Source organism: Hyla sarda, chromosome 12 (assembly GCF_029499605.1).
Source record: "Hyla sarda isolate aHylSar1 chromosome 12, aHylSar1.hap1, whole genome shotgun sequence".
NCBI lineage: Eukaryota > Metazoa > Chordata > Amphibia > Anura > Hylidae > Hyla > Hyla sarda.
The window spans coordinates 41,905,813-41,930,727 of NC_079200.1; the positions used below are offsets into that span (position 1 = coordinate 41,905,813).

General features: G+C 42.4%; 1 protein-coding gene across 4 annotated transcripts in view; it reads right to left on the bottom strand.

Moving 5' to 3' along the window:
* The window catches only part of LOC130296566 (myosin light chain kinase, smooth muscle-like), a 105,398-nt gene that overhangs the window by 4,251 nt on the left and 76,232 nt on the right, over nucleotides 1-24,915 (bottom strand). For all 4 annotated transcript variants that reach the window (XM_056548225.1, XM_056548227.1, XM_056548224.1 and 1 more), the window contains 9 exons: nucleotides 23,076-23,229; nucleotides 10,281-10,586; nucleotides 9,446-9,548; nucleotides 7,844-8,047; nucleotides 7,539-7,756; nucleotides 6,407-6,530; nucleotides 5,845-5,997; nucleotides 4,333-4,453; nucleotides 25-109 (listed from right to left, as the gene is read on the bottom strand). In XM_056548225.1, the coding sequence (XP_056404200.1) occupies nucleotides 25-109; nucleotides 4,333-4,453; nucleotides 5,845-5,997; nucleotides 6,407-6,530; nucleotides 7,539-7,756; nucleotides 7,844-8,047; nucleotides 9,446-9,548; nucleotides 10,281-10,586; nucleotides 23,076-23,229 (1,468 nt within the window). The remainder of the gene's footprint in view (nucleotides 1-24; nucleotides 110-4,332; nucleotides 4,454-5,844; nucleotides 5,998-6,406; nucleotides 6,531-7,538; nucleotides 7,757-7,843; nucleotides 8,048-9,445; nucleotides 9,549-10,280; nucleotides 10,587-23,075; nucleotides 23,230-24,915) is intronic.

A 24,915-nucleotide genomic window follows, 5' to 3' on the forward strand; every position in this document is an offset into this window, starting at 1 on the left:
CTTTTACATGCATTCAAAGCTTACCATCTGTAGTTGGGGATGAGCTAGAATCTGACTTGTTGCTAAGTATTGCCATCCTCTTCAATGCCAGAACAGCTTTACCAGTTTTCTACAAGAGAGAGTGGGTTACTACAAGGATTTACCCCATGTGCAGGGTGACACATTACAAGTAAGATTCGAGGTCCATGCAGTGTCTTGGTGCCCAACTACCGGCTGCAAAAGAATATAGGTTGTCATGTGGCAGTAGATTACTGTTCAGACATGTGTAACATGCACTGTATTACTTCATATATGCCTACACTGAAGTATATGATTGTGCAATGCTTAATATTCTGTGTGCTGCGGATATTCTGTAAGGAGTATGAGAAGTAGGTCACATGACCTTCACACAGGCTGCTAAAAGACTCTATACAGTCCTGTGAACAGAGTCCCAAAGTCCAATTCTTTCTCCCCAGGGGCCTGGAGCAAAATCAGATATCCTGGGAAAACCAGAGAAGAAACTCTCGTCTTAGTCTGGCTTAGACCAGTAATGGAGCTCCTGTGAGCATCTCTCTGCCAGTGGGACTACTCCAGTTAACCTCTTAAGGACGCAGGGCCTACCTGTACGCCCTTCACCCGGTCAGTTTATAACGCGGGGTCACACCGTGACCCCGCGTCATGCCGGGTCGCTCCCAGTGGCTAATGAAAGCTGGGACCTTGGGCTAATAGTGTGCTACACCAATCGTCGTACCGCGCACTATTAACCCTTTAGACGCTGCGTTCAAAGTTGATCGCCACATCTAAAGTGAAAGCTTCCCGGCAGCTCAGTCGGGCTGATTGGGACCATCATGGTGAAATCGCGATGTCCCGATCAGCTGGAACGCGAGTGGAGGTCCCCTTACCTGCCTCAGTCGCGGCCGATCGGCGATAGATTGCTCCAAGCCTGAAATCCAGGCTTGAGCAATCGACCGCCGATAACACTGATCTTTGCCGTGTCAATACACGGCAATGATCTGTGTAGCAGATCAGTGTGTGCAGTGTAATAGCCACTAGTGGGGGGCTATAACACTGCAAAAAAAAGTGTGAAAAAAAGTTAAAAGAGATCATTTAACCCCTTCCCTAATAAAAGAATCACCCCCTTTTTCCCATTTAAAAAACAAACTGTAAATAAAAATAAACGTGTGGTATCGCCGCGTGCGGAAATGTCCGAACTATTAAAATATATTGTTAATGAAACCGCAAGGTCAATGGTGTACGCGTATAAAAATTCCAAAGTCCAAAATAGCGTATTTTTGGTCACTTTTTACATAAATTTTTTTAAAAAAAAGCAATCAAAATATAAAAATATACCAGCCCGTACACGGAAAAATAAAAACGTTATAGGGGTCAGAATATGACAATTTTTTACGTATACATTTTCCTGCATGTAGTTATATATATATTTTTTTCAAGTAATACAAAGTCATACCTATATAGTAGGGTATAATTTTAATTGTTTGGACCTACAGAAGATAAGGTGTCATTTTTTACCAAAAAAATGCACTGCGTAGAAACGGAAGCCCCCAATGGCATTTTTTCTTCAATTTTGTCGTACAATGAATTTTTTTTTCTCGTTTCGCCATGGATATTTTTTTTAAATGACTAATGTCACTGCAAAGTAGAATTGGTGGCACAAAAAATAAGCCATAATATGGAATTTTAGGTGCAAAATTGAAAGAGTTATGATTTTTAGAAGGTGGTGAGGAAAAAATGAAAATGCAAAAACTGAAAAACCCTGCGTCCTTAAGTGATTAATCTGCTACAAGGGCTCTTCTGCTGGATTCCAGATCCTGTGCTATGTTACACCACCAACCTTACCATCCTTTGTCCTATGATACCCTATAGCAGGGCAATCAGCCGTGAGTTACAATAGTCTTTAAACTATTCTTATTCACCATAGGGAGCTAAGCTTTAAAGACCCCTTTTTTAAGCAGAGTAAAACTATATCTAGATTGTACCTATGATGAAGTAACAAGCTTCAAGTCTTTCCTAGGGACTTTCTAACATGTGTTCTACTAAAGCTACCAAGGCGGATAGTTACATCTTTCTGTACACTGAAGCTAAAGTGTGTAAACTGGCATTATCATGTGCCTTATGAGACTGCATCCTGTATTGGCTAGCACAGAGAAAAGTTATTGTCATTGGTCCAATTTAACAACTGTGTTGGGCGCAACTTATATGCATCTATCATCACAGGCAAACACGTATCCATGGTTCTCAGAGGAAAAAAGCACTGCAGTGGCGCTACTGTCATGGAGCAGACTTGAAGATTAAGAGTGTCTTTTTTTAACAAATATATATAAAAAAAACAAAAAAAACTAAAGGCGCACGTGTTTCGGGAGCTATTACTCCCTTTTTCAATTGTAGTGAAAGTCATTGCTACTATACAGGATCCAGTCATACCACTGCCGGCTAGCAACCCAAGATTACCACTGTACCCCAGATATATAGAGGGGATACACACAAACCCAAGTCCTATTCCAGGTGAGGAGGCGTTACTTAAGAGGGTCTCTGAGGGACACCTTCTCCCACGGAATTACGCGAGGCGCCGTCCTCCCCATTTTTCTTCCTTTGTTCTAAACATGTATCTAGATATTCCCTTACGTCCTAACCAGTAGCACAGATGGGGTATTCTACCCCCCGCGAACTGGTAGGACAGATGGAATTTTTATTGATTAATAAACTAATTAACAAAACACACCCACAATACCCTGTATAAAGGAGGGGTCACCCTCTGTCCCCTTGTGTTTTTTTCTGTCCTCCCGGACAGTGGGACAGATGGTGACCCTCCGTGCTTAGGTGTTCTCTTTTTTTTCACTGCCAGTTACTGGCTCCCCTTGAACAGCCTTCTGCGGCTGTAGGGGAAAGATCTATAGTTAGCTCTGCTCACCTTCGGGCAGGCTCTCTCCATGGCTATCCCTCTGAAGCCGACCTGGCTCTGAGGTTTCCGCTACCGGCCCGGCTCTTTCTTTCTTTCTATGTGCGGCTAAGCACCGCATCTCGGGCCGGCGGAAGTGACGTCAGCGGCATCTTACGTCACTTCCCCTCCTTTCAAAAAAAAAAAAAAAAACTAAAAAAATTCTTGCCAGATAGGGTACTATTGAGATTTATTCCATCCTTTATCCCTAAAGTACCATCTTTCCAGAACATAAATCAAATAATTTCTCTTCCAGTCCTAGCTCCACGTCCTTCCACTGACGAAGAAAGAGGCCTGCATTGTCTCGATATTTCGAGATGTCTCCGGATCTACTTAGAGAGATCTAAGCTGTTTAGGAAGGATGAAAATCTTCTAATCCTTTTTGCAGGGGCCCGGAAGGGTCACAAAGCCTCTAAACCTTCCATCAGTAGATGGGTATAAAATGCCATTTGTGAAACAATGGTATCTCAGAACATGGAGCCTCCTGAGTGCGTAAGAGCTCATTCTACCAGGTCTGTATCTACTTCCTTTGCGGAAAGGAATTTAGTTCCCTTGGAACACATATGCAAGGCTGCATCCTGGAGTTCACTCTCCACCTTTATCACCCACTACAGGCTTGATAGTAGAGTTGCCGATTACTCTTCCTTTGGACAGTCAGTATTATCTGCCGCCAGGCATGAGAGCCCTCCCTCATAGGGTATTCTGCTTGCCATATCCCCATCTGTGCTACTGGTTAGGACGTAAGGGAATCGTTAATTTCTAACGATAATTTGTTTTCCCTTAGTCCTAACAGTAGCACAACTTTCCCTCACTAGTATTATTATCATTATTATTTTCCTTAGGTCTTAGTTCTTCTTGTTACAACACAAGGGGACAGAGGGTGACCCCTCCTTTATACAGGGTATTGTGGGTGTGTTTTGTTAATTAGTTTATTAATCAATAAAAATTCCATCTGTCCTACCAGTTCGCGGGGGGTAGAATACCCCATCTGTGCTACTGTTAGGACTAAGGGAAAACAAATTATCGTTAGAAATTAACGATTATTACTATTGAGAGCCCCAGGGTCAGAGACTAAGAGCCCCTTTTTTTCCTGGCTGAATGCAGATACTGAACCACCAAGGACTGCTGGGAAACTTCAGATCTAACTCCTGCAGAACTGTGAATGCAGCTCTGAAATATAACACAGGGTGTTACTGAGGATCAGTACTAGAGAACTAAGTACATCTTATGTTGAGGTAACCCGGTTAAAGATCACAATATGTTGTCATAAAATGTAAAGTCCTTTTCTTTTAGTTTATTTGTCCACAGATCGATTTGAAGTTTGCTGCGAGCATAAATCCAGAATAGTTACAACTTTATCTCTTTTGCCATCTAATGTGTTCATTTGTATTCCTTACCTGCCATTTTTGCCGAGCCAAGAACTTTTTCATTCTTTCTTTCGACAGAGTCTTTATGCTGGATATGGCTTTGTCCTTGATCCATGGGTGATTTAAGGCTTGTTCAGCTGTAAGACGAGACCTAGAGACCAGAAGACCTCATGTGAATACTGTGTAATCTGTACTGGACTAGTTGTACTACATATGTATACATAATTGGGGAGATTTATCAAAAACTGTTTAGAGAGAGGGTGGAGCAGTTGCCCATAGAATCAGATTTATTTATTTTTAAATAAAACAAGCAATGAAAAAACAAAAAGGAGCAACCACTTTTCCTCTGCAATCTCCACCAATCTCTCTTTTAACAGGGATGGCCTTTATGGTGTGCAATACTGATGGGCACCACTTGCACAGGTGGATCTTGCCCCCCCCCCTCAGACCTATGGAAAGACCGAATTCGCGATATTTCACAAACATATGGACGAATATTCTTCCTATGTTCGCGAAATTCACATATTCACTATGTAAATTTCTTTTTTCCATGCGGAAATTCACATGAAATTCGCATTCACCTAAAAGAAGGGAGGGAGGGATCAGTGTCCTCTGACGAAGTGCCGATATTCAGGAAGATTTGGATTATACGTCATTACGAATATATTCGTAAAATGCCGATATTTGCAGTAAAAAATAGCATTTCGAATATTCGCACTCAACACTAATAGGCACATTATCATTGTATTATTTGGGCACTAAGGTTGCAAAGGTACTTTACAGAGCATCATCCAGCTAAAAGCTCCCTACATTAGAAAAGTTAGCTAGACTGTAATGTCTACGAGGACCTAACGAATCTCCCCCAACAGATGATGTCAGGGGAGAAAAGGATCAGGCATGCTGTATTAATATGCCCTATCCTTAGGTTTACCTTAAGCCCCCCCCCCCCCCCCCCACACACACTTACCATCTAAAATGTATCGAGGCCTCCCAAATCTCTAACAGATGAAGAGAAGGATCATGCAAGAGGAATTTCAACTGCCTAACTCCTTTGTTTTTGGGGAGCCAAGCCACCACAAGAGCTGTTTGTCAACAGCTTGGAAACCATAATTTGGAAACCATAAACGTTTAGTCAATTGGTTCATGTCTACGGGGTGAATGGGAGAGATAACTCTTGGACGAACATCTATCGACACCTATTGAAGGCGCATGGGCACCATAAGAGAAGGCACCACTGGAGGTTTCTGGCTGCAGCCTTCTCTCATCTTCTCAAGGAAAACACATGCATGCTTCCTCAAGCGTAATGTGCATATGTATGAGGGAATCAGCTGTCGGCAAGCATTTAGCTGACTACCATGTACATGGTTACATTTAGTGTGGGCCTGCACTCCACTAATGTAACATTCCTAAAGTCCATGACTCTTAGAACACTAATATTATAGATGATTGCAGTGTCCACCTAAGTACTGGTTTATGTAATCATTGACTTTAGTTACTTCAATTCCACCTCTTATCTTACTGCTATACAGTCAAGTTGCTTACTTCATGTTCTTCTGCAGCAGCCGTCGGATGAAGTCTTTAGCAGAGCCAGATAATAAGGAGTCCGTTTCTTCATCAAATTCCCAGTTCCCAGAAGTAATGTTCTGCAAGGTCTCTGTGTCATTGTCACCTTGGAAAGGAGAATCTCCACTCAACCTGCAATAAAAAGAAAATTTAAGTCAGAGAATGAAGAAAATCTTTTTTTCTAGTTCACGACAATGGTTTACAGTGTTAAGCTCCTTTCACACTAAATGTTGCTCTGTTTTAAAAACTCGTTACACTGTCCCGTTAAGAAAACCCTTAAAAACAGCAAATAACAGATGTTATTTGTGATGGGAGAAAAATTGGTGCATGTAACTTTTTTTCTCCAGTCACAAATAACGAAGGGTGATAACGGATAATCAAAAAATCCCATCGACTTGAATGGGATTTTGTAACGGCCATTTAACGGTTGTTTTTAAGGGTTTTCTGAAAAGGACTTCGTAATGGGTCTTTAAAACGGAGCAACATATAGTGTGAAAGGAGCCTTAGATCGGCAAGACTAGGTACTGATAGAATAACTTACAGGATGTAGCATATTACTCCAAGGCTCCACATATCAGTAGTAAACCCCACTGGTTCAAATGCGATAACTTCAGGTGCCACAAACTCTGCTGTACCCTGCAACACCTTCACTGGCACTCCTGGTTCTAAATGCGTAAAAACAGCAAATTCAGTACATCCAGATTCATGCATTACACAATTTTCTTAGTTTAATGTTTATAGAGGTTCTGTTAGCTTAACTTTAGTGCACATTTAAAAGAAGTGTTAAGATGAAGTATTTACTTAATTGACCTATTTGATAAATATCTTGCAGACCAAAGCTGTGTGCCACTAGTTTTATATGCCAACCCATATAGGGATTCACATAAGTCTACAAGTAATCAGCTAAAGTGGCTTGTACAAAGAGAAACCATGCACAAGCACATAAAAGCTGTATCTACACACAAGTCTGATCTACACAATGATGATACGTTGCCAGTCCTAGAGATCTTGACTCTGGGACTATTGCAAAGTTAGTGATCATTATTCTGAGCAAGATGGGTAAAAGAAGAATTAATAAATAAAGCACATGTTGACTTGAATAATAAAGAAACTTTGAACAACTTTATCTTTGTCAAAAACACTTTAAACAGCAGCCTAATCTGCAGGCAACATGTTAGAGCAGAAGGAGCTAAGTAGGTAGATAAAAAGTGTTGCGGGGAAAATATTCAGGTAACTTTTCATTTATTGAATGAAATCTCATGCATTCTGGGTTAGGAGTCTAGTGGGCGGTCCTAATCAGTGACTGACAGCTGTATACTTGCTCATAGAGAAAATTCTCTTTGTTCTGTACTTTTTTCGACATATTACACTTTTGGGTATTGGTGCAGCATGAGTAACGCTTTCGATCAATAAGCTTCTCCTGCTCTGCAACATGTTGATGGTAGATTAGGCAGCATTTTTATGGTGACCTGTTCCCTTTTTACTACAGCTCCCAGCATTCTTTGGTTACTCTTATCAGTTAAACATTCTCACAAGTGACTTTCTCAATGGCTGTGAATATATGTGTAATGTAAGGTGATCAAGGCTGAATTTCACAGCTCTCATCTCATAGATGGTGTGAATGTGTGTGCCCGTGTGGCATATTGTAGGTTCACATAAGGTCTACATCTTACCTAATTTCCTGGCCAGGCCAAAGTCAATGATTTTGACTTGGGTGTTGACTTTGCTGACGCAGACAATGTTCTCAGGTTTGAGGTCGAGATGGACGATGCCCTGTTTGTGCATATATCCCAACCCGCTAAGAATCTGCGACACGTATTCAATACTTGTGATCTCTGTGTGCTCAAAATCATCTGCTACAATCCTTTCAAACAGCTCGCCACCTGCGATACTGGGAGGAAGAGACATGGGGGGTAAGGTAAAAAACTAAAAATGAGTAAAGGGAGATCATCCAGAGAAGCAAGGGGCCAGAACTTACTACTCGAGCACCAGGATCATGCAGCTGGGTTCCTGGAAAGCAGCTAAACATTGCACCAGACGGGGGTGATGGAGTTTGTTCATCAGCTCAACTTCTGCACGAGCATTTGCTATGTCTTTTTGGAGCCGTGCCTTAGTGAACTTTCCAGCACGGATTTTTCCACTGGCCTTTTCCTGTAGCTTGTAGACTTGGCCAAATTTACCCCTGGAAGAAATACAGATAGAAGTGTAGGAAGGTATAACGCACTAAAAAGTGTTGCAGCTACATGCTCAACTACATTTACCAAACACATAGGGGCGGATGTATCAAGCCCAGTGCACCTCGTCAGTTGGTGCACCTTTGTGTTTTGGGCTGGTGCAGATGCCTTTCTACGCTGAGAATGTCAGTGGGTGTGTTTTGGACATGGTTTCACTGCTGTACCAATTTTTTGATCCAATTTTTTTTATATGATGTGCGGTTTATGATGTGCAGCATGCTTGGCTCACGGAGTATTAGTAGATAAGTAGTAGCATGTCATCACTACTTATTTCCACTAGCCGAACGGTGTACAGCAGTGTGCACCACTGTACTCTGCAGAGAAGCCCAGACTCCTGTCATTTTATTGACAGGAGTCTCTGCTCTCTACATGGCTGAACTGTGCTGGCAGCTAAACCACCACGGGCGCTGATCAGGCTAAGCAGGATGCAAAAATGTTATGCCACCTGCCCTGCAAGGAAGAAGTTAAATAGCGTTGACGTGTATCGCTACTTAACTCTTGTGAACAGACATTAAACAGTAATCTATAAAAATCGCTGTTTACCATCTCCCCTCGCAGGGCTGAGAGCTATGTACTAGCCGAGCGGTGAAGGGGTTAAGCCTCAATGCTGAGTAGTGCTGCTTTACCACTTAAGGGCCATACAATAAGCAGCAATATATACAGATAACTGTTTACTTTATGCGGTCAGATGAGATGGTCTTACTGCGCCCGTCTGTGTCTTCTGTACTTGAGCCTTTTAGTCACTACATGTATGTGTACATGTATCACTGACACTTCGCGAGCCCCGACCCTAGAATTGCCCCGACCCTAGAATTATAGCTGCTCAACCAAAAGTCCCGCATGTATTAAAAAGGCACACACCATATCATGATTACCAGATAAAACACGTGCAAAAACATGCACCTTGGTGCACAAAAGCCTCTCTGATGATACATGACCTCGAAATGTTTACAGAAATTAAAAGGCGTTTCAGTCTGACATATGGGCACTAGATGGCGCAAGACAACTGTAGTCAATTTAGTGCTAATCATGAGCTAGTGATAATCCAATGGTCCCCAACCTGTGGTCCTCCAGCTGTTGCAAAACTACAACCTCACGTAGGCCGTAAGGGCATGATGGGACTTTAAATCCACGTGCTTGTAAGTTGCAAAATCTTTATTGCTCCTAATGCCACTGATAGCCTTAGGGTTTTTATGTGAAGTTGGGGTATTGGGCTCACTCAGTTACCAAGGCTCAGTCACGACTGCTCCCCATCACTCATGACCCCACTAATAACAGCAATTGATATGAAAATTCTTATCCATACCATATTAAAAACAACAAGTACGCTTCCAGTCTCCACTTACATTCCTAGCTTTTCCAGCTTAACATAAAGGTCATCCACCCGGTCAGTGTTGTTGATGGAGACTTCTGTGTATTCAACAGTTTCCTCACACTCAGGGTCATCTTCTGTAAAGAAATGAGGGAGAAGAGGATTGTCACAATGTGGTTGTACGAGTGAATTTACATGTGGCAGATTGTCTGCAGACATCTGGACGGGAAATCCATGTACATGCCACAGAAAATATAAGTAAAACTAAAAAAAAAAAAAATAGCAAATGATCTGCTGGGTGTGAATCTACCTTTTATGAAGTAAGCATTCACTACCAAATGTATGCTAGAATTGTAATACTACAGGTTCAATTTAGGTGTAAACCTGTATCCATGCAGGTAGAATGCCCCCCAAAAAAAACAAAGACAAAAAAAGCCCCCTTGGCGTTAAGTTTGTATAACCTCCTTTTGCTGTTTGGTTCTTGTATGTGGCCAAAGTTTAGGCCTGTTATATTTAAGCAAGTCAGGCTGTAATACCAGTTAAAGGCTATGGATGAAAGGGGCAAATAAGCCTTGGGGGGGGATGGAAACAAAATTTTTCTAATCGCATAAAACAGTGTTTCCCAACCAGGGTGCCTCCAGCTGTTTCAAAACTGTCCAGGCATGCTGGGGGTTGTAGTTTTAAAACAGCTGGGGGCACCCTGGTTGTGAAACACTTGCATAAAACCTCTTAAATTGGGAATATTAGCTACTCTCTTAAGCTAGCACAGTTTTTCTCAAACATTTCTATTTTGTACAAGTTGCAATAGTAGTGAATTCCAGCCTAGGAAGAGCAGTCTGTGTGTATACAGCTACATGCCATTCGCTCACCTCCAGTAGAAGACATGATAACAGCATCAGACTCGGCTCCGGCTTTACTAATACCATACGCATTGGCAGCGCTCACTCGAAACTGGTATCGTTCTCCTGGCACAAGTCCTTCCTTTACAAGATAAGAGGTGCTAGTACAGGTGTCTGTCAGTAGCCGCCATTCGTCCTGCCCAGCCTGCTTTACTTCTATACTGTATCTCAGAACCGCACTACCACCATCATAACATGGCCCTGACCAGGAGAGGGTGAGAGACGATTGCTGCAAAGCTGAGATGACGGGCTTCCCTGAGGGTGGAGATGGGCGATCTGTATGAAAAGAAAGAATTATAATTCAACTAAAAAGGAATTCGAAAAAACTAAAGGGGGAGTCAAACATAAGACTGGTCAATAAGGTACGCGAGGTGCTGGCCATTGGAACCCCACTGTTAAGAAGGAGAAGCCAATTCAAATTTCAACAGGACTGGTCAAGCACAAAGGGGGAGATTTATCAAATCCAGTGCAGAGGGGAAAAAAAAGTTGCCCAGTAGCCCATAGCAACCAATCAGATTGATTCCTACATTTTTCAGAGGCCTTGTTAAAAATGAAAGAAGCGATCTGATTGATTGCTATGGGCAACTTTTCCTCTGGAGAGGTTTTGAGAAATCTTCCCCAAAATACACATGGTGCTTTGGGCCTTTTCTCAGATGGCAGATTTCAGAGGAAAGTCAGAAGGTCTGCAGATCCTGTTAAATATGGAGTGTACTTTAACCCCTTAAGGACACAGGACGTAAATGTACGTCCTGGTGCGGTGGTACTTAACGCACCAGGACGTACATTTACGTCCTGTGCATAACCGCGGGCATCGGAGCGATGCCCGTGTCATGCGCGGCTTATCCCGGCTGCTGATCGCAGCCAGGGACCCGCCGGCAATGGCCAATTAACCCCTCAGGTGCCGGGATCAATACAGATCCCGGCATCTGCGGCAGTGCGCGATTTAAATGAACGATCGGATCGCCCGCAGCGCTGCTGCGGGGATCCGATAATTCAGAACGCCGCACGGAGGTCCCCTCACCTTCCTCCTTCCGGCTCCCGGCGTCTTCTGCTCTTGTCTGTGATCGAGCAGACCAGAACAGAAGATAGCCGATAACACTGATCTGTTCTATACATAGAACAGATCAGTATTAGCAATCATGGTATTGCTATGAATAGTCCCCTATGGGGACTATTAAAGTGTAAAAAAAAAATGTAAAAGTAAAAAAAAAAAAAGTGAAAAATCCCCTCCCCCAATAAAAAAGTAAAATGTCAGTTTTTTCCTATTTTACCCCCAAAAAGCGTAAAAAAGAAATTTTAGACATATTTGGTATCGCCGTGTGCGTAAATGTCCGAACTATTAAAATAAAATGTTAATGATCCCGTACGGTGAACGTCGTGAACGTAAAAAAAAAAAAAAAAAAAAATCAAACTCCAAAATTGCTACTTTAATACATTTTATAAAAAAAAATTATAAAAAATGTATTAAAAGTTTTTTATATGCAAATGTGGTATCAAAAAAAAGTACAGATCATGGCGCAAAAAATGAGCCCTCATACCGCCCCTTATACGGAAAAATAAAAAAAGTTATAGGTCATCAAAATAAAGGGATTATAAACGTACTAATTTGGTTAAAAAGTTTGTGATTTTTTTTAAGCACAACAATAATATAAAAGTATGTAATAATGGGTATAATTTTAATCGTATTGACCCTCAGAATAAAGAACACACATCATTTTTACCGTAAATTGTACAGCGTGAAAACGAAAGCTTCCAAAATTAGCAAAATTGCGTTTTTCTTAATCTCCCCACAAAAATAATGTTTTTTGGTTGTGCCATACATTTTATGATATAATGAGTGATGTCATTACAAAGGACAACTGTTTGCGCAAAAAACAAGCCCTCATACTAGTCTGTGGATGAAAATATAAAAGAGTTATGATTATTAGAAGGCGAGGAGGAAAAAATGAAAAACGTAAAAATTAAATTGTCTGAGTCCTTAAGGCTAAAATGGGCTGAGTCCTTAAGGGGTACTCCGGCCCTAAGACATATTAACATAGTTTATAAGGTTGAAAAAAGACCAGAGTCCATCTCATTCAACCTATATCCCTAATGAGTCCCTACTGAGTTAATCCAGAGGAAGGCAAAAAAAAAACCTCATACTAGAGGTAAAAAAATTCCTTCCCGACTCCAGTTAGAATAAATCCCTGGATCAACGTTCTGTCCCTATAATTCTAATTTACATAACCTGTAATGTTATTACTCTCCAGAAATGCATCCAGACCCCTTTTAAAATTATTTTACAGAGTTCCCCATGACCACCACCTCAGGCAGAGAATTCCACAGTCTCACTGCTCATACAGTAAAGAACCCCGTCTGTGCTGGTGTAGAAACCTTCTTTCCTCTAAACGTAGAGGATGCCCCCTTGTTATAGATACAGTCCTGGGTATAAATAGATCATGGGAGAGATCTCTGTATGGTCCCCTGATATATTTATACATAGTTATTAGGTCTCCCCTAAGCCTTCTTTTTTCTAAACGAAATAACCCTAATTCTGATAATCTTTCTGGGTACTGTAGTCCTCCCATTCCCCGTATTACCCTGGTTGCACGTCATTCACCGTCTGACTGCGGGGGTCCCGCCGCTTGGGACCCCCACAATCTTGCATTCAGCACCCATCCCGGGGAGTTGCACGCCGCACTGCCAGCTCAGAATCTGCCGTGTGGCGACCACGGGGCCGGAGTATAGTGACATCACGACTCCGCCCCCGCTTGATGTCACGCCCCACCCCAGCTATGCAAATCTATGGGAGGGGGCGTGACGGCCAGCTCCCCAAGGTGGGTGCTGAATGCAAGATTGCGGGAGGCCCAGCGGCGAGACATCTCATCCCCTATGCTTTCGATAAGATGTCTTAGGGCCGGAGTACCCCTTTAACAAGAGTCTGTGCTGTCTCTCTCTGTAGCAGTGTTTCCCAACCAGGGTGCCTAAAGTTGTTGCAAAACTACAATTTCCAGTTTGCCCGGACAGCCTTTGGCTGTCCGGGCATGCTGGAAGTTGTAGGTTTGCAACAGCTGGAGGCACCCCGGTTGGGAAACACTGCTCTATAGAGATGGGTAGGAGTATTGGACAGAGCAGAGTGTGCTCACTGAGCTATTGTGAATGGTACTACTGGAAACAGATGGATGAGCATACTCTGTAAGAGAGAGGTGGGCACACAAAGTTATTTTTAGAACCCCCAATCTAAATCTACAGATGCGTAAGATATAAAACACAAATCCAGTTGTTTGTGACTTACCATACACGTATGCATAAAAACCAACATACATATTTAAAAACTAAAAGTTAGTCTTAAGTTGTGTTTATTATTTTTTATTTTATTACACATACATAAAAAAAAAACACTGTATGCAATATATGTGTGGCACATCCTCAGGCAGGTCATACATTGTACTAATTCCATAAAGTTGCAGTGCTAAGGTAGCTGTAAACTCCCATCTACAGTAGGTGTAGCCCTAAATGGGTACTCCGCTCCTATACATCTGATCCTGGGGGGTCCCGCAGCTGGGACCCCTTCAATCTCTGTGCAGCACCTAGTGTTCGTTTAGAACGTTGGGTGCCGGCGGCGGGGGTCTTGACGTCACGACCACGCCCCTCGTGATGTCTAACTACTTGTTTGGGGTCAAGCATCTCTCCAGTGACACTGCCAATGCACTGGCAAGGAAATGCCTTAGCAAAACCTTATTATTGGCCTAAATAGAAACTGGTAGGTATACTGTAACCACTTACATTCTTATGTAAAGACGGTTTTCTTAAAAGGCTGTAGCTCCTCACATTCCCACCACCTGAGCAGCATAGTCGCTCTCTCAGAACAACAATGTCAAACCCCTTTAGAACAGATGCGTATATTTTGTGTAAAACCACAGGACACCTGTACCATCGTGTTAGTAACCGGTTATTTTTCTTGTGAGCTCCACATGCCAAAGGATTTATGTGCAATATTATGAGTGCTTTGTTCCTCTCTACCTTATTAATGGAAATCCTGTATTAAAAGGATTCAAAGAGTAACCGCTCCCAAGAACAAAAAAAGATATATATATTTATTATATAACAGGGTGCGAGTCGGGGGATGAGGCTTGGAAATAGAAGGCCTCTAAAAAGGTGTTGGAGAGGACATTATCTGTCCTACTGCCCGTACAGGGGAAAAATACATTGAATGCATCCAATAGATCAAGAATTCTCCAGATGTATACTATGAAGGGGTTGCTTGAGCTGATCTAGTTAAAGGGGTAGTCCAGTGGTGAAAAACTTATCCCCTATCCTAAGGATAGGGGATAAGTTTGAGATCGCGGGGGGTCCGACCGCTGGGGCCCCCTGCGATCTCTCTGTACGGGGCCCCGGCTCTCCGCCGAGATAGCGGGTGTCGACCCCCGCACGAGGCGGCGGCCGACACGCCCCCTCAATACATCTCTATGGCAGAGCCGGAGATTGCCGAAGGCAGCGCTTCGGCTCTGCCATAGAGTTGTATTGAAGGGGCGTGTCGGCCGCCGCCTCGTGCGGAGGTCGACACGCCCCCTTCCAGCGGGCTGTCGGGGCTCCGTACAGGAGATCGCAGGGGGCCCCAGCGGTCGGACCCCCCGCGATCTGCAACTTCTCCCCTATCCTTAGGATAGGGGATAAGTTGCTCACCACTGAATCACCACTGGACTACTCCTTTAAAAGGGAAATTGCCTCTGTTGGAGGTAGAGTCTATATTAGGATCAGATGTTGGATTAAAAAGTTACTCCCAACCATCACTATACATTTAGCAAAACTTGTGACATTTCGTAGAAACATTCTACAGGTTTGTATTGGAGCCTATTTAGGGAAATACCAGATTGCCTATAGGAACTATTATGACTACTAGAGATGAGCGAACTTTTCAAAAATTCGATTCGGCCGATCTGCCGAATTTTCCGAAAAAGTTTGTTTTGATGCAAATTTTTTCACGGCGAATCTATATTAAAAAAAGGATATTTCTAGCCTACAGACAGCCTCTATAGGGGTATAGAACACTTTGCTGTGTTCTAAAACGCATATGGAGTGTGCTGGGGTAGTGAAATAATACTGTTATTCAGAATAACATGCAGATTACCGACATCGCTTTTAGAATCACTGCCGCACAGCAGCACAATGACAGAGCCTGGTGGTGGCATCAGTGTCAGGAGACCATATAGTGGCTGAATGAAACAGCGTGGAGGTGTTGGCAGCATGAGGAGACCATATAGTGGCTGAATGACACAGCGTGGAGGTGTTGTAGGCGTAGGTAGGCATGAGTAGGCACTAGGCCTTCACAATCCCTAAGATTAAAAGATTAATTTAGAAATTTTAACCAAAGATTTTGGATAGCGGGTGCTACCTATGATAAAATTTGAATTTCCCAGACCCAGGCCCAGCAGCAGAATCAGTAAACCATATATTGCCTGAATGACACAGCCTGGAGTTGGCTGATGCATGAGTACACACCAGGGCTTCACAATCCCTAAGAAAAAAAAAGAAAAAATGTTGAAATTTTTAAAGAAAATTTTGGATAGCAGGTGCTACCTATGATAAAATTTTAATTTGCAGACCCAATCCAAGCAGCGGCATCAGTAAACCATATATTGCCTGAATGACACAGCCTGGAGTTGGCTGATGCATGAGGAGACCATTGAAATGTCTGATTTTTTTATTTGAAATTTAAATCAAACTTTGAGTGTCCCGGACCCCAGCGTGTGGGTACAAAGGACCAAATCCAACAAGCCCCCACAGGGCTCATGTGGTCATGAGATGTAGGCGCAACATCTCCATTGCCCTGACCGGCCATTGTTTCCAAGACTTTTCGCCAAGGCAAACCATGTGAAGAACAGCGTGACACCGCCGTGCCCTACACACATGGTACGATGAAGGGCCACCGAGATTTGGACGTGCAGTGGAGGCCAAGGACACGGTGGAGGATGAGGAGGCGGAGTTGCAAACTGCCACAGGACCAACTGCCTGAGAGCGAGAGCATGGAGGAGGAAGCGGTGTGACCTGTCCAAGTTGCTGTTGTGGCTGTGCAGGAACCACATTTACCCAGTGGGCCGTAAAAGACAAGTATTGTCCCTGCCCGTAGTTACAGCTCCACACGTTGGCACTGCCGTGCACTTTTGAACACACTGACAGGCTCAAGCACTGGCCCACCTTCTCTTGTACGAATTTATGCAGGGCTGGTACTGCCTTATTCGCAAAGAAATGACGGCTTGGGAATCTCCACCTCTGCTCGGCACAAGACATCAATTCTCTGAAAGGTGCAGAGTCCACCACTTGAAAAAGGATGGACTGCAGCACCAGCAACTTGGACAGGAGCACATTCAACTTCTGCACCAGAAGTTGGATGAGTGGGCGCATACTGTTGTCTCTTGGACATGGCTTCGCCAATGGATTGTTGGCGGAATGGCTGACTAAAAGCGGGAGGGAGAAGCAAGAGCATCTGGAGCGACAGAAGGAGGGTTTGACACACAGCTCCCTTTGGATGAGGTGGTGGAGCCTTGGCTGGATGAAGGAGGGAGCGGATGGCCACTGGGTGATGCATCAGGCTGGACCACTACATCGGAGCCACGGTTCTCCCAGGCCGCTTTATGGTGGCAAAGCATGTGTTGATGCAGGGCCGTGGTGCCGACATTGGGACCCTGGCCACGCTTCACCTTCTGCCGACACATCTTGCATGTCGCTACGTGAACCTCCTCCGGATGCCTGATGAAAAACTGCCACAGTCGACACTAATTGACTGCTACTGGTGCTGTCTCCAGGAACCCCTGTTCCACTACCTCCAGGAAAGGTAGGCTGCCGCGAAGCAGGTGGTCTCCCCTGGGCACGTTTGGCTCCAGAATATCCACTCCTGCCACCATGCTGACTGCCAACCGTGCTACCGCCTTGCTGGCTCAGTTGCTGCCTCAAGGGCAACCTGCAACTCTTCTCCTGATGATGATGAAGCCCCTTCTGCACCCGGCTCCCAATTGCGATCGGCATCATCATCATCAACAGTTGTGTGCACGTAACTGATGTCCTCCTCAGGTTCCCCAACAATGTCTGCTTCAGGACCCTGAACCCTTGCAACACCGCCTCCAACGTCACTCTCCGCATCACTACTTGGCTGCCTAGCGGAGGAAGCGGCGCATGTCTCCTCCCCTTCTTGGCTGGGCAGTAGCTGCTGACTGTCCTCTATTAGATCGTCCTCAGTGAATAGTGGAGCTGAACCCAAAGCATAAAATACTTCTCTAGGAGAGGGAACAGCATAGGACAAAGGCAATGGGAGGACAGGGACTGCTCCTGGGCCATGCCAACTGAGGGTTGTGTCTGAGGAACCCACCGACTGTTGACTGTCAGATGTCACTTGTGATGAAGTGGATGAGCGTGTTAATCAATCGACGACGGCAGATGGGTTGCTGGTTGAGACACGACCGCTGGCTGATAACGGGAGCTCAGGCCTCTCGCTGCAACTCACCCCTAGTCTGCTGCCACCTCTGCCTGAAGTATTTAGGCCTCTGCCACTCCTCTGTGCACGTCCTGGCACTTCTCTGCCTGACATACTTGGTGCGTATGTGAGTATTACAACACGCTTCACTACTCTTTAAACAGTATTTGTCTAGAACAGCAGCCGGTGATTACTTTTGGCTGTCCTTTCACAGTATGTAGGTCCTTGACAGATTAACAGGTACAAAATGGTACACTACGTGGATGTACGCATGCGATATGCACTGATGAGGGCAGAAAAATGCGCAACAATACGCAGAAAATATCTGTATTTTTGTAAAACACCAGCAGGTGATTACTTTTGGCAGGACTTTCTTGGTATCTAGACTTGTTACAGATACAAAATAGTAGACTGCTGTGATGTAGGCATGTGGTATGCACTTATGAGGGCAGACAAATGCACTACAGTCCGCTGAAAAAACATTTGTGAACAGCAGCAGAACACAACAGTGCAGCACCACAAAAAAAAAAAAAGTGTTAGGAATGGTGTGCACTGGTTTTTATAAAGTCTACACACAATTCGAAGCAGCAGATGATTTGTGGAGCAAAAAAGAATTGCGCTGAAAAATAAGGTGATGAGATGGTTCATAAAGTTCAGGCAGCTTGTTCATATGTATGAGGCAACGAAAATCTATTTGCCCCTCTCTGATGAGATGCTCAATAACACGAATAGGAGGAGGTTTATATATCATAAGATCCTTCTCAGTGAGAACACCAAAGCACTGCACTCCTGTCTGTCCACAATGCTGATGTGAGTAGCAGTTGCAGTGTAACGCTGTGGTATGAGCTATTCACACACACGCAATCCGTCCTCTCTCTCAGTGCATGAATGAAATGAGCAGCAGCAAGATGGCTGCCGATTATATAGGGGCTGTGACATCACAGGGGTCAATGAATGCTGATAGACTGCATCTCGCATGCGATTCAGGGTCATCCTGCCTACCTCCCTTCCCGCCCTCCCATAATCCCCTGCCCCATGTACTCACATGTGGATCCACCATTTTAGGTCTCCTTTAGCTGGGAACGCTGTAAAATGGAATTTAATGAAGGGATTTGCACGATAGAATAGCGGCGATATTCGCATTCATTGCGAATCGAATATTTCATGAAATTCATAACGAATTCGGGTTCGTCAGCTTCGATTTGCTCATCTCTAATGATTACTGCCTGGCAATACATACATGATACACACTGCTTGTTTTGTGTATTACCTAAATAAAAAAGGAGGTAATATATCGCCACCTCCACACATTCCTCTGGGTTGTTGTCAGTCAGTGTGCAGAGGTGGAAACATCAAAGCAAATGGTGGTGGGGAGATAGCTAAAGGCTTATAGTAGTGCACTTCTAAAAAACTGCATTGTGTCAATCATCAGGGTTTCAGGGCAGCATAATCCTTCCCTTACAACATACAAGATTTATTTAACCCTTTAAGGACACATCCTGTTTTGGCCTTGTGTTTTTGTTTTTTTCTTCTCGCCTTTTAATAGACATAGGTGCTCTTTACGGTAAAACTGAAATCTATTTGTTATCTGAGGGTCATTACAGTTACAATGATATCCATTTTGATTTTGCATATATATTTTTAATTTATGTATTTATTGTACATTTGAGTAGCCGTATTAGTCCAAAACTTCTTATAACCTGTGCTGTACTTTATTCTCTTTGGCATCTCACTATGTCCTGCTTAATTACCAATCTCTCTCCTGCTCCCTTTTCTTATCATTATCTATGTCTATCATTATCTAAGTCTATGGTCCTATAGCTGAACAATTTATGGCCCATCTTAGTGTGAATTCTCCACATCTATTGTCCTAACCCCTGCATATTTGTGAGATGTAACCCGTGTCTTCTGCTTGTGAGCTTAGATTTGCTTTTGACTCTACAAAAGCTTGTCTCCACAAAATTCTGTTAGTCCGATTAAAAAGATATTAAAAGATGGTGCAACATTTTTTGATTTTATATTATATTTTTATTTATTTTAAACAAAATAATTATGCTTAAAATTGACATTCTACAACATTTATATTGTTCTGTTTATGAGGCTGTGTAAAAGGCTAATTTTTTGCACCGTGGTCTTAATTTTTTTTTATTGGTATTGGTGTAGATGGGACTTTTGATAACTTATTTTTTTTAAAGTCACCTATAATCAGCAATTCTGTGTTGTAGTTTTTTTTTTGTGTACATCATTCACTGTACCGGATCAATAATGTTATATTTTCATACGTCAGGCAATTCCGCCAGCAACTATACCAAATGTTTACATTTGTTAATTCTATTTAAAAATAAATGGGAAAAGTTGTGTATTTTTTTATTTTTTATTATTAAGGTGCAACCTTTTTTCCCCCCCTCTGAGGGACTTTTTAATAAGCAATCATTAGATTGCTTATACTGAACAATGCTATTGCATAGAATAGCTTAGTTATATTGGTGCCTAAGTCTGCCTAAGGGTATGTTCACACGACAGAATTTCCAAGCAGAATCTGTTAGGAAAGTTCTGCTAAAAAATTACATTGCAGCAGAATCCCATTGTTTTCAATTGGGCTTCAGCAGAAAGTCAGTTCTTTCAGAGAGACAACTCATTTCCATGTGATCCCAGTGCTGGTGGAACATGCTATTTGTGGAATTTCTGCCTGCGTTTTCCAGGTGGGCATTCAGCCTATTTTCCCCCATGTGAACAAGGCCTATGGCAGACTATGAGCAGACTGGCAAGGCCTTCAGAAGGCCTCCAGCTGCCATGGAAACCAATAGGTGCCCTGCAGTTTTATTGAAGGGGTGCCAAACAAACAGATGACAGGAGTCTCTTGTGTCACAAATGTCACGATTGTTTAAATGCTCGGCTGAGCCAAAAATAAGGTGTATGGGGAGATCTAGAGAGAGCTGGTGGCCAAACAAATGTACAGCTGACAGTCATTGCACATATATGGATATCTTAAAGGGGTTATCCAGGAAATATATTTATTATATATATTATATATATTATATATATTATATATATTATATATATTAATAGATAGATAGATAGATAGATATAGATAGATATATATATATATATCTATCTATCTATCTATCTATATCTATCTATCTATATCTATCTATCTCTCTATCTATCTCAACTGGCTCCAGAAAGTTACAGAGATTTGTAAATTACTTTTAAAAAATCTTAATCCTTTCAGTACTTATGAGCTGCTGAAGTTGAGTTGTTCTTTTCTGTCTTAGTGCTCTCTGATGACATGTGTCTCGGGAACCGCCCAGTTTAGAAGCAAATCCCCATAGCAAACCTCTTCTACTTTGTGCAGTTCCCAAGACCAGCAGAGATGTCAGCAGAGAGCACAGTTGCCAGACAGAAAACAGCAAATCATCTTCAGCAGCTGATAATTATTGAAAGGATTAAACATTTTTAAAGGATACCTCTCATCAAATAAACTTTTGATATATTTTAGATGAATGAATGTTGAATAACTTTCCAATAGCATGTAAATGAAAAATATGCTTCTTTCTATTGTATTTTTCCCAATCAGTCCTGTCAGCAATCATTTCTGACACGTGCTGGAGTCCTAAACACTCAGAGCTGCCAGCCTGCTTTGCTCACAGCCAAACAGGCTGTGAACAAAGCAGACTGGCAGCTCGTAGTCTTTAGGACTCCAGCATGAGTCTGAAATGCTTGCTGCCAGGACTGGTAGGGAGACCCCTAGTGGTCATTTCTTCAAAGTGGAAAATTAAATAGAAAGAAGCATATTTTTTAATAACATGCAATTGTAAAGTTATTCTGCATACATTAATCTAGAATATATTAAAAGTTTTTTTGATGAGAGGTACCCTTTAATAGAAGTAATTTACAAATCTGTTTAACTTTCTGGAGCCAGTTGATTAAAAATAAAAAATAAAGTTTTTTCCTGGAATATCCCTTTAAGGATCGTGTTTTGTGCTTTTTTTTTTTAAGTGGTTCTTGTAGTTGTTTTTGAAGAAAACAATTACAATGAAATACTAATTGATCTAAATCTATTGGCAATCTGCAATCCAAAAATAAAATAAAATAAAATTATTGTAGACTAGAGTTTGCTGCACAAAACCTCCTAGACACAAGTGAAGTCAACTGCAGAGTTGCCAAACAACTGTATACTCTGGCCAACAAAACAGCTAGTTGGCAGCTTCCTGGTCATCCACACCTGGGCCACATCTGCATATTTTCTTCATCTGGGGCCTCAGTCACAGATTACATTTAAATTAATTAAAAAAATAAAATAAAATGTAGAAAGCAGTATTTTTGTCTAGTTAAATCCTGTAAAATGATGGAATCATGGACACAGCTGAAAGCCTGATAGATCACATTAAAGTCCATTGGGCTCCATTGAAGTCTACTGTGGAGTGGACTCTGGTTCTATTGGCTGCAGTTGAATGGATTCTTCAACAGGGGTTATGACTGGAACATCCAACCTTAAAAATCCAAACTATTCTGATCTGAAGGATTCCCCCATGGACAGCTACACTAGGCTTTGAACAAAACACAGACAAAAATCCAATGGCAATGACCAGCTTTACTGAGGAAAGCAAATTCTTTTGCTCTTGTACTGTGGGTAATAAATGTTTGTTTATGTGCTGAAAAGAGGATTTTACAACATGCACACTGTTTTTTTTTACTATGTTTTGAATTTCAGAGAAAAGTACTGTACACCTTGAGTGCTTTTCATCTACACAGTGAGGAATGCAATCTGTTGTCTGGAAACTGTAGTGTTCTGCAACTGGATTACTTCTCATAGGATCACAGCATTATCTCTTTTATACAGTGTCCAAAAAGGTAGAAGCGGCACGCCAATGTAAGGTCATAGCAAATAGGCATTTATTTATACATCTGTAACACACAACGTTTCGGCTCACCACTAGAGCCTTTTTCAAGCATTGCATACTTGAGAAAGGCTCTAATGGTGAGCTGAAACATCGCACGTTAGCGATGTGTGAATAAACGCCTATTTGCTTTCACCTTACATTGGAGTGCCACTTCTACCTTTTTGGATATTGCCTGTAGGACTGTGTCTGGTCCTGGAGCTGTGCACCCAAAAGGATCAAGAATCCACGCTTTTCACGGTGCTCCTCCATTGTGACTTTTTTTGTACTCTTTTATACAGTGTATACCACTATCCAGACCCCTAATTGGCACATCAAAAGGTTAGAGGTAAATTCTAGGTTATCTTTACATGGTAGGATATTGACACATAGGGGCACACCATGGGGCAGTGTCTTTGCCCACAGCTTACTCACCCACAACTGCAAGGCTAGTGTGATGTTGTATACTCCCGGTCTGGTCTTGCACACACAGTGTGTAGCTGCCGTTGTCTTCTTCACACACTTGTCGAATCAGCAGGCAGCTCTCAGTTTCCGATGTCCGTACAGAAAATCGAGGGCCATCAACCACCTCAAAAATATAAAGTAGAGAATTATGAGAAGACAATGGGACTGTGCAGACTTATCTATGAGCTTCCCTAATCAAGTGATACCCATGTCCTGTGTGTATGTCAGAGGAAGGCAGATTAACACTATACCCCGGTGTCATTTCCCCTTTTAGTGCTTTTTTTTTATACAATCTATAGCAAAGTACATACCAAGGACATACACTGTATAATGCAATATAATGTATTCATAATACTACATAACATTAAATGACTATTCAGCCCTATTGTAATACACAGACAATCATTCTATATATCATTTTATATAGAATTATGGAAAACCATCTTAGGAAGCCAAGGGCATATCTTGAAGGGGTATATGGGAGTAATAAAAAAAGGTAGGATTCCCCCCTCCCCAAACACAATCCAACTCTTGTTCATTGGATGTATTGTCGTCAGCCTAATTCAAGTGAATAAGGCAAAGCTGCAATATCGGACACAGTCAATTCACAAGAGTGGTGCTGTGTCTGACAAAAGCAGACTCTTTTTCCAGTCTTATATAATCCCTTTAACCTGTTAAGGACCCAGGGCGTACCTGTACACCCCGAGTCCGCTCCCGATCTATAAACGCGGGACCCCTGGCTAATAGCGCGCGGCATTGATCGCGCTGCCACGCGCTATTAACCCTTTAGACGCAGCGTTCAAAGTTGAACGCCGCGTCTAAAATGAAAGTGAAACCATGCCGGTTAGCTCAGGGAGCGGTTCGGGATAGCCGCGGTGAAATTGCGGCATCCCGAACAGCTTACAAGACAGCCGGAGGGGCCCCTACCTGGCTCCTCACTGTCCGATCGCCAAATGACTGCTCAGTGCCTGAGATCCAGGCATGAGCAGTCAAGCGGCAGAATCATTGATTACTGGTTTCTTATGAGAAACCATTCATCGATGTAAAAGATCAGTGTGTGCAGTGTTATAGGTCCCTATGGGAGCTATAACACTGCAAAAAAAGTGAATAAATATCATTTAACCCCTTCCCTATTAAAAGTTTGAATCACCCCCCTTTTCCCATTAAAAAAACCAAACAGTGTAAATAACATATGTGGTATCGCCGCGTGCAGAAATATCCGAATTATAAAAATATATAAATGAATTAAACCACATGGTCAATGGCGTGCGCGCAAAAAAATTCCAAAGTCCAAAATAGTGAATTTTTGGTCAATAAGTCCTATCAATGCAAAAATGGTACGGCTAAAAACTTCAGATCATGGCGCAAAAAATGAGCCCTCATACTGCCCCATATAAAAAGTTATAGGGGTCAGAAGATGACAATTTGAAACTTCTAAATTTTCCTGCATGTAGTTTAAATTTTTTCCAGAAGTACTACAAAATCAAACCTACATAAATAGGGTATCATTTTAACTGTATGGACCTACAGAATAAAAAGAAGGTGTCATTTTTACCAAAAAATGTACTGTGCAGAAACGGAAGCCCCCAAAAGTTACAAAATGGTGTTTTTTTTTTCAATTTTGTCTCACTGATTTTTTTTCCCTTTTGCCGTAGATTTTTGGGTAAAATGACTGACGTCATTGCAAAGTAGAATTGGTGGTGCAAAAAATAAGCCATCATATGGATTTTTAGGTGAAAGATTGAAAAAGTTATGATTTTTTTTAAAGGTAAGGAGAAAAACAAAAATGCAAAAAAGGGAAAACCCCGGG